Source organism: Dromaius novaehollandiae, chromosome 7 (assembly GCF_036370855.1).
Source record: "Dromaius novaehollandiae isolate bDroNov1 chromosome 7, bDroNov1.hap1, whole genome shotgun sequence".
NCBI classification, from domain to species: Eukaryota; Metazoa; Chordata; class Aves; order Casuariiformes; family Dromaiidae; genus Dromaius; species Dromaius novaehollandiae.
In genome coordinates, this window is record NC_088104.1 from 32,687,200 (window position 1) to 32,699,842 (window position 12,643).

At 43.9% G+C, this 12,643-nt stretch overlaps 1 protein-coding gene across 1 annotated transcript in view; it reads left to right on the plus strand.

The window, feature by feature from the left end:
* The first annotated feature begins 2,692 nt into the window (after positions 1 to 2,692).
* GLS (glutaminase) overlaps positions 2,693 to 12,643 on the plus strand; it is a 66,039-nt gene continuing 56,088 nt past the window's right edge. The window contains 4 exon segments of the mRNA XM_064515103.1: positions 2,693 to 2,779; positions 2,782 to 3,110; positions 10,506 to 10,602; positions 11,110 to 11,231. Coding sequence (XP_064371173.1) covers positions 2,708 to 2,779; positions 2,782 to 3,110; positions 10,506 to 10,602; positions 11,110 to 11,231 — 620 coding nt within the window. The 5' untranslated portion in view covers positions 2,693 to 2,707.

Below are 12,643 nucleotides of genomic sequence, written 5' to 3' on the forward strand. Positions count from 1 at the left end.
AAGTTTCAAGAAAAAGTTCGATGAAGAAGGCTTGCATTGGGAGATTACTCATGTGAGGCTGATAATAAAAGTTTAAATAAAGGAATAAAGCAATACCATATGAAGTAAAAAAAGGAAATGAGTAAAATTAAAGAGTTCATATAGGGTCAAAAATGTGTAACACAGGGTACTGTTATGAGGAAAGTATTTTTATTGTTAATGTAGTACCTTTTTTTTCCTTCCCACAACCTTATGAATAATGTTCTGAACAGAAACCAGAGTAGTAAGCAGAAAGATCCAGATCATTACATTTTGCATTCTTCCTCTTCTCCCCCCCCCCCCCCCCCCCCACAGTATAAGAGATGAATTAGCCAAGTTTTTCAACCAGGTCAGTTGATCATCAGCTGGTTTGTGAAAGAGTGCTGCTGTGGCACCAAAATTTCACCTTGGCAATGAAAATCAGCGGGGAATCTTGTAAGTGTCTGTAAGGCTGTGCGTTCAATTAGCGACCAAGTGGAAACGTGCTTGCTGTCTCTGTCTCAGAATAGTAGTCCCTGCAGAGAGAATGGAAAAGGGGCTTGAGATACTTCTACCTTTAGAATATTTTAAACAGCGGAATTTTAAAAAATGTCTCCTTAAGAGAAATAATAATATTGGGCTGCAGGATAAAAGACACAGTCATTGGCTTGCCAAAAAGTCTTAGCAAATGGAAATCCAGAGTTAGTTCCAGGAAATGCAATAGGTAACGTAATAAATATGTGAGAACTGTAGGTACTTTGCATTTTTGTATGTGAAGTAACTGTAGCACAGGATTACACATCCCACTGATATTTCAAGTTTCCCTGTTCAGTGGGAAGTAAAACCACTAGTGCACTGAGGCTCATCTTACAGGCATAGATTATTAGCTATCTTTAAACCTGCTTCCAAAAATTCTCATGGCTGTTATGATGATTTATTAGCACAGGGAACTCCTGTGGGCATTTGTGCTATGGTGTTAGCATAAGCTAAGGCTATTCTGAATGTATGTTTTGTTACGATTATTTAAAACTTTAAGTGCATAGACAAGCAACTAACAAAAAAACAACTTGGTGTTTTACATGGTTCTTTAAGAGCAATTTACTATGCTTTGACAGCTGAAGCTTTCAGTTTGGAAGGTAGAAAATAAGATATCAGTATCTTCAGTGTAAAATATTTCCAATAGGTTGCAGTAAGACCATTTTAATGCAGAACTACAGCCTTCTGAACATAAAGATACAAGAGGAAATAAACTTCAGTGCGTGGTTAAATTGTTTGTAAGGAATTTGAGCAGTAGTTGAACTGGGAACTCTGAAAGTACTTACATTTTTGCTCACTTACGGTTCCTGAAAAGAGGGAAAGCTAGCAGCAGTTTAAACACTGACTTCCACATTGGCATTATTGACAAAGAGGACCATAGAGATCTTGTCTTCCAACGTTATTTAATGTTATTATAATGGATAGAGTTTACTAATATAGATCTGTACTCATCTAGGTCAAATTTAGCAACCGCTTATGTGAGCAAAGTAAGTTTCACCAAGTAACTGCAAGATCTGCAGCTTCCACAGCGCTATAAACTGGCATGCAGCACGTTGGGGCGCTGGGACAGAGGCTGAAGTGTACTTAAGGAGGGACACTACGCCTTGCCCTGAAGCTCTCCTTACTTTCTGCTACACTTCCCACGCTGGCCTTTGGTATTTTGTTATTATAGGTCAGTGGTTCATTTTCACTCTGATTAAATGCTTGATGATACGAACATAAGAATGGCCATACTCGATTCATCTCGGTGTCCAGGTCTTTTATTTCTTGTCTGCCTTTTTAAATCGATTTGCATGCTTTGGCCTCCGCAGTAATCTGAGGCAACGAGCTACGCAATCCAATTTTTATTACAAGTGCAGAGAAATCCACAGTAGATGCTGCGCGTTAACGCAAGCATGCGGTCCCCAGGCCCCGGGAGCTGTTCTGCCGGCTCGCCGTGGCTTTAATGCACCTCTGCTACCGGGACCTTCCCGCGGCGTGCGAGGGGAGAGCGCGGCCTGGCCCCAGCGGGCGCCGCCGCCGGGACGGGCACCCCTCTGCTCCTCTGCTCCCGCAGGCGGCAGCGCCCTCGAGAGAAAAAAGGAAAAAACCCCACCTGTAACCATGGCAACTCGCACTTGACACGAGCCAAGCCGCTTCCTAACGCACTTCACAAGAAACAGGAATAGAAACCCGCGCCGGGGCGCTGCCGGGCCGGGCCCGGCACCTCCCCCCCCGCCGGGGCCTCCCCCGCCGCCGGGACCGGCTCAGCGGCGGCCGTTACCCGCCGTTTCCCCTCGGCGGCGCCGCGGGGGCCGGAGCCGCCCGAAAATGGAGGCGCCACGGGGGGGGGGGCGAGAGTCCGCTACGCGGCACGCCCGGCCCGGCCCCGCCGCTCCCTGCCGCCCGCCCGCTGGGGGCGCCGCGCCGCCGCTCCCGTGTCCTCGCCTGCCCCCTCCTCCGCCCGCGGCGCCGCTCGCGCCGGCCCCCGGCGGGGCCCCCCCGCCCCCGCCGCGCAACGCAGCGCAACGCAGCGCAGCGCAACGCAACGCAAAGCAGCGCCGGCGGCCTCCCGCGCCGAGACCCCGGCGCACCGCGGCGGCCCGGCCCGCCGCCGGGGCGTGGCCGCGCCGGAGTGGCGCTCGCGCCGGCCAATGAGCGGGCCGCGTGCCTGACAGTTAGGCGCGCGCCGCCAATGAGTGGGCCGCGGGGGCGGGCGCGGCGGGGCGCGAGCGGCGCCGCAGGCCGGCGGCTGGGGCACTCGGCGGAGGGAAGTGGCGCAGCATGATGCGGCTGTGGCGCTCGGCGCTGCTGCGGGAGCTGCTGCGGCTCAGCCAGCCGGGGGGCCCCGCCGCCGGCCCCGGGCGCCTCCCGCCGCCGCTGGCCGCCTTCGGCGCCAGCCCGCCCGCCTCCCGCCGCGGCCCGCGGCTGCCGGCCGCGCGGGGCTTGTGCACCCGCTCGGAGGGGGCCCTGGAGGAGCCGGGCAAGGCGGCGCAGCAGCCGCCCGCGCCCCCCGGCGAGCCCCCGGCCGGCGGCGGCGCCAACAACAACCACGGCGGCGGCGGCAAGGAGCTGGCCGGAGGCGGCGGGGGGGAGAAGTGAGTGCGGCGGGGCGGGGCGGCGGCGCGGGCCGCGCGGGGCCGCGAGGGATGCGGCGGCGGCGCCGCGTGAGCGCCGCCCTCCCGCGGGGGGGCCGGGCCGGGGGGGGGCGGCAGGTGCGGGGCGGGGGCGCCCCCCCCCCAGCCGCCGCAGGGTCCTGCCGCCGCCGGCGGGCCTCGGGGTGCGCGGGCGCCGCTCGCCCGTGCGCCTGCGGAGCGCGGCGGGGTGCGGCCGGCTGCGCAGCGCGGCCTAAAAACACGGCGGGCAGGGAGAGCGTCGGATGGGGAAGCGCCGGTTCCTGCCCGGGTCGCGCTGGCGGCCGGTGCCGCGCACGTGCTCGGAGCCGCCTCCGCGTCTCGGCGGCCGCGGCGTGGCGGCAGCCCCGCGGCCGGGGGCGGGGGGGGTCGGCGGGCGCTTGCGCTCGCCCCCTCCCCGCGCGCAGCCGGGCGGCTGTTGTAAGGGCGCTGCCGGCGCGAGGCGCTTGTCGCGGGGAGCGGGAGCTGCGTCGCCTCACGGGGCGGCCGAGGCAGCGCTCGTGCTGCGCGGCTCTGCCTCGGGGGTGGCGCAGCGGCTGCTCGCCGCGTCCGGCTGCGCCCGGCGCGGCGGCCGGTGTGGGCCGGTGGCACTTGGAGGCGTTTGCGGGGTGCTGCTGACTGTGCCCCCGCGCCCGGGAGGTCCCGGCTTGTGCCTGGGTGACAGAGGTGCGCGAAGGTAGGAGAATGACGAGACCACGTATGTTTTTGAAGTTTGCGTTCCTTCCGTTAGGGGTTAAATACTCCCACAAGTCAGGGGCAAGTGCATCACCTCCCATTTGTGTCCCTGATAACGACCAGCAGCGGCTACCTGGGACAGAGGATGGTGGCAAGGCAGACGTGGTGGTTCCTCCCTTGAATGCCCTGTTAGCCTCCAGCGTTAAGCGGTTCTGCAAAGGGGCTTTTTTTTCTTTTTTGTCTCCTAATTTGTCTAGTAGCTTTTCGAGCCTGTGCACACTTAATGTTTGATAACCGCTTACACAAAGTTTGACAGCTTGACTGCAAGCCCTGTGAAGACTCGTCCCCTTTGTGCTCGTCTGGGACCTGCCCCCTTGGCCCTTTCCTAGACTGCCCACGTGTCTTCCCTGTGCTCCGTATGGGGAGGCGTGAATAAAATCTGTAAAACCAGGCTTCTTTCCGATGCTTTGCTGCACATATTAGTTGGAAGAAGAAAAGCAAAAAACGGAGGGAATAAGACCAAGAAAGGGTATGGTGCTTTAACAGTGAGCAAAGTCATTGTTAAGCTGTTCCTAGGAGGCAGTTTGGAAGAGATTCCCCAAGGTCAGTCTGGAAGGCTCCAGCCCTTAACTTGCTTTAGTTTTGGGAGAGTTTCTCTTGTACGAGCCAGTACTCGTTCAGTCCGGTAGCAGGGGAAAGAATCTGTCTTGTTTTTCTTTTTCCCCCTCCTCCCACCAAATATTTTGCTGCTTGGCTTGGTTCAAGCCTTTTGTTTCAGTGGGATACAGCCTTCTTTGACAGCAGAAATTACGCTCGATGCCTTTAAACTCCTTTAATAAATCTATACATGTGTTAGATTATATAACTGTGTATAATAATACATATCTTATGTATTATTGTTATTAGATTATATTATTGTTTGGTATATTGTTGTATATGAAGCCTGTCATTTGAATTAATTCTGTGCCTAATGTTATGGAACAAAAAAGTTACTTCTAAGGTGGTTCAGGTAGGTGTGGTTTATAAAGTGCATACATTCATTTTCAATGAGAAATACATACCGTGCCATTTAAAAACTTCAAAAATTACATACCCACTGTGAGGGTTTTTCTTTGAATTATTAAGTAATGTGTATTTCATGGTAGTCGATATATTGGAAAGGTGATATATCCAAAAGGTGGCGTTTTCTTAAACTGAGTATTTGTAACAACTTCCATCAATTAGGGAAATAGTATTGTTTTTAATATATTTGGAAAAGCTGTAGAGTCATTAAACATTTTTTGAGTATTTCTTTCCTTTGACAAAAGGATGTATTTGAAAGCCAGATGCTTGTTCTTTGAGCCTTACCGCAAAATATACAAAGAACAATCATCTAAAGCATTAAAAAAGGGATAGCTATGCATTTAGTTAAGAACAAAGAAAAAAGCTGGAAGCGGTTTCTTTTCAGTTCAGGCTGTGCAGGAATTCCTGGTGGCACATTAGCCAAATTTTTGGCTAACGTGGATCAGCCAAACTGCTGGATACTTCCGTTCTGCTTTTCCTTAATGCAGGATTGTGAAGATCTTCCTTGATCATCCGTATGTGGTGCGGAGCACGTGGAAATCGTTGCGGTGTTAAGGCAGGGTGTCGGATTTGGAAGGAAAGTGAAGCTCTCTCGGATGGTGGACTAAATTGACAACTGGCCTGAGTTGATGTGGTCTGTTCAGATTCCAGCACTTGCCATCCTGCATTCACACTGCTCCTGCAGGTGGCTTGTGGGCAACTCCCTCCCTGCCTCCCCCCCCCCCCGCCTTCTCTTTGCGCTTCTATTGTAAGGCCATGGATCTAGGATACTGGGATAACCTGCAATGCCAAAACACAGAACTAAGATTTTCCTTGCTTGGTTGCTTGCTTAACAGTCTTGTACACAGAGAGTAGTAGTTGCCACTAAAAAGTTAAGATGTTTCATGCAAAGACTGTGCAGAAATGTAGAACAGATTAATCCCTTGTAGGGAATAGTGACTAAATTATGGGGCCTGTAGCTAAGGAAATAACTAGGATCCCATTGCATAACCTGTTCATTCTTCCAGATCCACTTGCACCTTTTTTCCTAAACATGTACCCCCACCCCTTTATTCTGTGATTTCCAGCCTCCCCTGTACATATTCACCTGAGACTTAATAAATTTTGGAAAGCAAAAATATTTGAGGTTAACCTGAGAAGTGGTTATAGACCACTAATTTTGACTAACAAATGCTGTAGATTAAACTGTAATCGTATCTATGTTCATGCTTAAATATTTAAGAAACAGTAATCTAGCAAAATCCTAAATTATAAGCTTGCATAATATTTAAGTGTCTAATTCTACTTTCAGTATAACTGTGCATTGTTCTTTCTACATCTTATCTTGGACAGTTGTGGGACCAAACATAGTTCGTTTTCATAAAAGCTGTTTCTAAGTTACGAGGGCTTTAGTAAGGTGAGGGGAAGGAGCAAAGCTTGAGCAAGTCTGATTTTTAAAGTACAATTAAATTATAGTAGTGATGGGTATTAGTTTATGGAATACAATAAAATGGTTAGCAAAGGTGTTTCATCACTTTCTTCTTAAATTGACAAGGGAGTGGTAGTGTTGCTTTTTGAGGACAGAAATAAACTTTGGAAATACCTCTTTACTTTGATATCCAGGCTGGTTTACAGAGGAATAACTATGTAGTAACAGACCGTGGTTCATCTCACCTCGACTGTGTCAACAGAGAGTGGATACAGTAACTCGCAGATGCAAGAAATTATATTCGACCTTGGTTTCCGTCAGACCATTGATAATTTCCTTAGAGGCTAACTAAAGTTTTGAAGTAACAGATATTGTTTTTAGCAAAAACACTTTGATATCTGCTAAAACGTGACCGTCTTTGGTATGAAGGTTTATAAATATAGCTTTCTATGAAACTTGGGAAGTTCTTAGGCAAATGGTTACCCACCGTCGTTAATGGGATCAGTGCCTGGCCGTGCATGTGGACATGAGCTAGACATTCATGTTTCAGCTGGACATCAGTTATCTGTAGTGTTGTGGCAGCTTCTGCAGGGTGCCTGCTTTATAGAGAGTAGATTCAGACTGCAGGTTGCACCTCACTTGTAACTTTTAATTGTTGTGAGCTTATACTGATGTCTTATTGTTAATAATGAGGTCTGATACTGTTATCAGTCTTCTCATATCTTCATATCATTCACGATTTTGTAAATCTTCTTCTGCATTTTATCCAGTTACAGCGTAAGTGTAAAGCATAAATGTTTTTCTAGGAGAAGGCTTCCTTGCTCCAGCCATTCATTCCTGTTAGATAGCGGAAGTGATAGTTTCATCAGCAGATTAGCAGCCTGTGTGAAATGAATTGACACTTTCAGTCCACTATTTATAGATAAGTCGGTTATAATAATCTATAAGGCAGTTGTCTAAAACAGGAAAAATCAGCCACCTTATTTAATGCTTAAGCTGCTTTATGTTGTAAGAAAGAATTATAATTCAGCTTTTATAAAAATAAAATTGTCAACGTAGGACCTCTGTGGGTCTGGTAGGGACAGCAAAATCCTCGTACTTGTGGTTTCTGCGTGCTACTTGTGAAAAGTGGAGCATCGACCATATTCTAGTCTACAAAGTGGAGTACTACTGAAGAAGTCTAGTTGTAATATCCTGGTGCTTAATTATTTTCCTTTTTCATTTTTTAACTTGTCAGAATTTGGCATGACTCACAAAGCAGAGAATAAACTGGAGTTTCCACTTTACCTTGATTGTGAAAATAGCAAGTTCCCTTGACTTCAAAAACATAGCTCTTTACAACCTATGCTGAACAACACTGTCTTGCTAAGTGTGCTCATGGTGCCAAAACATTGCTTTTAGGCTAAGCAAACATTAGTTACTGACATCATTGACCTGATAAACTGCAGAGCAAGCTTTTACGCCTCTGTTTAACTGATAAACTTTATCAGAAGATGGGCTATCTGAGAAAGAGTAATTTTCTGTAAATATATTGAATGCTGTCCTCTTTGCTTTGGCAGCCAGCACAGATCTATTGTTAAATTAAGCTGACTGACTCAATATGGAGCAGCAGCAGATGTGAAAGATATGGAAACTATTTCAGGAGAGAATGCATATGCTATGAAAAGTGCACATCTAACAGATGTAAATCTTATGAAGAGGCAGAAAGTCTTGGTCAAATATCTGAAGTTTTGTTCTGCACCCTTCCAAGGAATTCCACATTTGGGACAGCTGTAAAATTCTGCTTAATAGTTAAGAAACTTGTAATGAAGTTGATTATCAGTTATAAATTTCTTAATATGTTTTCAAGTTTTTTTTTTTTTTTTTTTTTTTTTTTTTTTGGTCAAAGTGGAATATGGATTTGGATGTATGCTATCAGATCTTCAGCAATCCAATAACAAGTCTTGTAGCAGAGACATTGCATAAAACATTAAATTATTCTCAGCACTTTGGGGAGCTTACCCATTTATACAGAGCATTTAAGTAAAATCCAGGGGTGAAGACTAAATGTGTTACTTGGCATAGCTTTAAGAAAAGTACATAGCTACCGAGCTAAGGTGCAGATACAGGATGAAAGTTTTATTGTTATGTTGTTTTGGTTCTGTTGGCTTGTCTGGAAATGCTGTTCTCAAAAGACTGGAACTGCAACGTGCAAAATGGATGACTTAAATTTTCTTCAAGAAAAATGCTGTTCAGTAATTTTCTTGAGGTAGTTGTGAGTGTTTGTCTTGGTTGAATTGCCAGCCTGTCTATGCATTAGTCAGCCAGACTAATCCAGACTGAAAAACAAGGGAAGTTCTGTTGCCTTACAAAGCTGTCTTCTGTTCTTAGTATGTAGGTATTAAATTGGAAAATTAGAAGTGAGATTTTTACTACTGTTTTTTACTGCTGGTTGTGAGGAAAGGAGGGAGATGAGTGTAATCAAAAAGGCTGTCTTCAAAATTTAAAAAGTATTTAGATATAATCAGTTTTTTATTAAAAATAATTAATCATCAATCTGACCTGCTGTTGAACTAGAGTAAGCTAATACTGGGAGAGGAGGAAGGATTAAGTCTGCCTATAAGGTTGCATTGGCTACCTAGGTTCTATGTCTGATTGCAGTATTTATTATTGCACTTATAACCCAGAAGTCTGAGAGTCATCTTTCTTTACATTTCAAAGAATTTTTAATCATGTGAAAACTCTCATGATCTGAGTTTTTTGCTTCTTTTACATACACGCATGCATGCTCTCTCTCACACACTCACAAAGTTATAGTTTTAGGTAATAACTTTTATCTATTACAGTGTAGTAACAAAGTATTCCCGGTATTATTAGATCATAAGATTGAACTTTAAAATTGATGGCTAAAATAATTTAAGACTATATACTATTCATTTTAGTTAGATTACATTTTACTAGAATATGATTTTTGCTTAATTATTTTTTTCATTGGCTTTGTCTAGAAACAAATCTAAGCACTTCAGGGGACTAAAAGGATTGATCTGCTGTTTGTTGTCACTGCCTGTTTGGAAGTGCATACTGCTAAAGTAGGATTGCAACAGTCTGTTGCAATATGTTAGTTACAGGGGAACTGTAAAGAGTTGAGTATAGGCTTACCTTCCTACCTGCTGTAGGATACATTGGAATATCAAGGAAATATGAAACTGTTGAGGTAAGACTTTTATGGAGCTTCAGAAGGTTTTGAAGGAGAACTATCAGTATCATAGCCTTCTTGGAAGGAGTCTTGATACTTAATCTGGTAGATTTCCTTCACATTTCACTTAAAATGGAGATCTAAGTTGTGAAAAGATACAGGCATGTAGGTAGTACATCTTGTGGAATAATTTTAAAGCCAATGTATTGCTGTTGCACGCTGATTATTAGAGATGAACCTGTACTGCATGTTAACTCTGCGAAGTCTGCATGCTGAGAGCTACTGCTTCTGGTGCCTGAATTTGTTCAGGTTACTGTATTGTGCTGCAGATGGCTTTGCTTACTTTCACTGTAACTGATGTGACTTACATAAGCTTTTGGAAGAGTAAAAGCCTTTCAGGTATTTCTTGCATCTCAATTTCAGTCATTAGTGTTAACTGACAACCTACTGGTCTATGGTCAACTTTCTTTGTTTAAAAAATGTGGTTTCTAAAAAATAGAATTTTTGAAGAAAATAATACATATGCATTATCTCTTACTTTTTCTAGTCTGTGGAGTTGTGTCAGTCTGCTCTTACAGTATTATTAGGAGACATGGAGCTCTGAATCTTACCAATGCTTTATGCTCTGTACAAGTGACGTTTCTATCTTCTGTACCATCAGAAAGAGGGAAATGTGATGAATCTGCTGCAAAAACTTTCTAAATATAATCTTGGAAATAAACATATGTCAGTAAAAATATGACTTACTTTACAACAGCAAAGAAATATTTTAACTGTATCTTATGTATGCTGCTTCTGATACCATTTTTTGTGTCTCAAGCTGAACTAAACTTTGAGACTGCAGCATCCTTTGAAATTAAGGGTAGCAGTTATATTGATGATAAAAACTTTTTGTGAACAATGCAAAAATGTGTGTATACACATATGTATATATATGTATATATATAGGTGTACACACGTGCACACACACACATGCACACATATATAGACATTCACACATGCACTAAATTAATCTGTGCCTGTGTTTTCTTTCTTTCAGCAAGGTGAAGCAAGGTCTCCTGCCTAGCTTGGAAGATCTTCTCTTCTATACTATTGCGGAAGGGCAAGAAAAAATACCAGTTCATAAATTCATTACTGTAAGTTTACTGTTCCAAAGTGCTGTATGAAAACTATTAGAAGTTTTTTATTATTATTATTATTTTTAATGTTCCAAATGCAAGAATATGACAAAAATAACTTCTGTTATGCATGGTTAGCCACAACAAGGATTGTGACACTTCCCCCGCCCCCCCCCCCGTTGTCTCTGAATCAAGTAAGAGAGCTGCCAGGACTGTACTGGTATTGTTGTTCACTTATACAGTGAATGTAAGAGTATGCTTAAAAGGGTCTATGTGTATGGTTAGGGCTGGGTAGTATTTATGATTGTGTAAAATGTAGCTGGACTGCCACGGATATCAAAACTGATCTTTTGACATCAGAAGTAGCCAAAATGGCAAAAGGCTCAAAAAAAAATATCAGCATGTCCTTATATTGATAGTCATGCAGTAGCAGATGTCTCTTGTTTTGGTAAATAAGACTGAACAATAGCTTTATTGTAATAACATATTTTTTTCATTTTAGTAATTATTGTTTTATTGTAATAGGCACTCAAATCTACAGGATTACGTACATCTGATCCCAGGTTGAAAGAGTGCATGGATATGTTAAGACTGACCCTTCAAACAACTTCAGATGGTGTTATGCTGGACAAAGACCTTTTTAAAAAGTAAACTTTCTGTTAATAATGTTACTGTACAATTCTGAATGGATGTTATATGTGTATTACTGACTGCTGTCTTAGGAGAGACATAGGTTATATAAATCAGTGTGTAATTAGAAAGGGGGTAAAACCCACATTCAGTCATACTGATGCTATTTTCATGTTAAGTTTGTTCTGTGGCTTCATGAAATGTAGCACAGTGTTGTTGCCACAAAAGACTTCGGTGTATCAGTGTTACTTGCATGTGTATCTGATCCCATACTGCAACTCTGAGTTGGGTGCCAGATAGATTAATTGGTGCAACGTGGTATATTCAGTATGAGCACATAAAACTTCTCACTGCAACATCAGCTTTTAACCTTCTGTTCAGTGGGCTGCTTCTGTGTAACGTAAGATTTTTCAGAGCATTTTTGGCATTGAGTTAGGAGCATATATGGAGTTAACTCTGAATATATGAAAAATAGAGAGGTAAACTAAACCTCAAGATATGTAGAGATGAGAGCACTTAGAGCTGTAGACATTGCTTTGGTCTGTTTTGGAAAAGATTTATGTGAGATATTTTACTGATACTTCTGTTTAAGAAATGTCTGTAGTCGGCTAAACAGTATAAGCACAGTCAGCTTATCTTCCAGACACACTCATCCACTCCCCTATTTACAGTTTATTTTGTGTGCCAAAGATTGTAAATTTTGGGACTCAAATCTGGAAATGGAATTTTTAGGCTGTTTTTGAGCCTGTATTTCTTTGTTCCCTGCAGGGCAAGGGACATTGTATCTAAAAGCTGCTGCTTTCATGAAGAGTATACTTTTTTCAGAATGGTACATTTCTATTATTCTGTATTGGACAAACATTGTTTGAAGTGGCGAAATAGTGCTATTTAGTGCTATTTCCATGTTACAGAGTCAGAAACTTTCTGGGTGTATGGTTGGATTTGAAAAATGCTCCTGCTCTTGTACATTACATTTACACCAAAAGGGCTTGTTTGTATTGGTAGACTAGAAATTCTGTATAGGCAAGGGCTCTATATTTAGAACAAACAAACAAACACACAAGCAATTGCTAGTTAGATGCTCAAAGACTGGATTATGTTCTACATCATATTTCTAGGATTTGATCCCCTGTGTTAGGGGAATGCATGTTTTTATGGTAATTTGTGGAAAACTTACATGGCTGCTTCTTGTGTAGGAACAGCTTTGTACGTGAAGACTATAGAGAAGATGGAAAGGTGATCCCTTTTCACATAGTAGATTTTCTTTCACAGCAAGTGTTCTCAACCTGTTTTTAAAAATATGGATTAAAAAAAAAATTGTTACCTGTTCCTCTTGGGCACTCTGCATTTGCTGTTTGGAGACTCACACAAGATTCTTTGTTTTTGCTGTTTTTGATTTTTCTTATCCAAGTGTTTAAGATTTGAAATA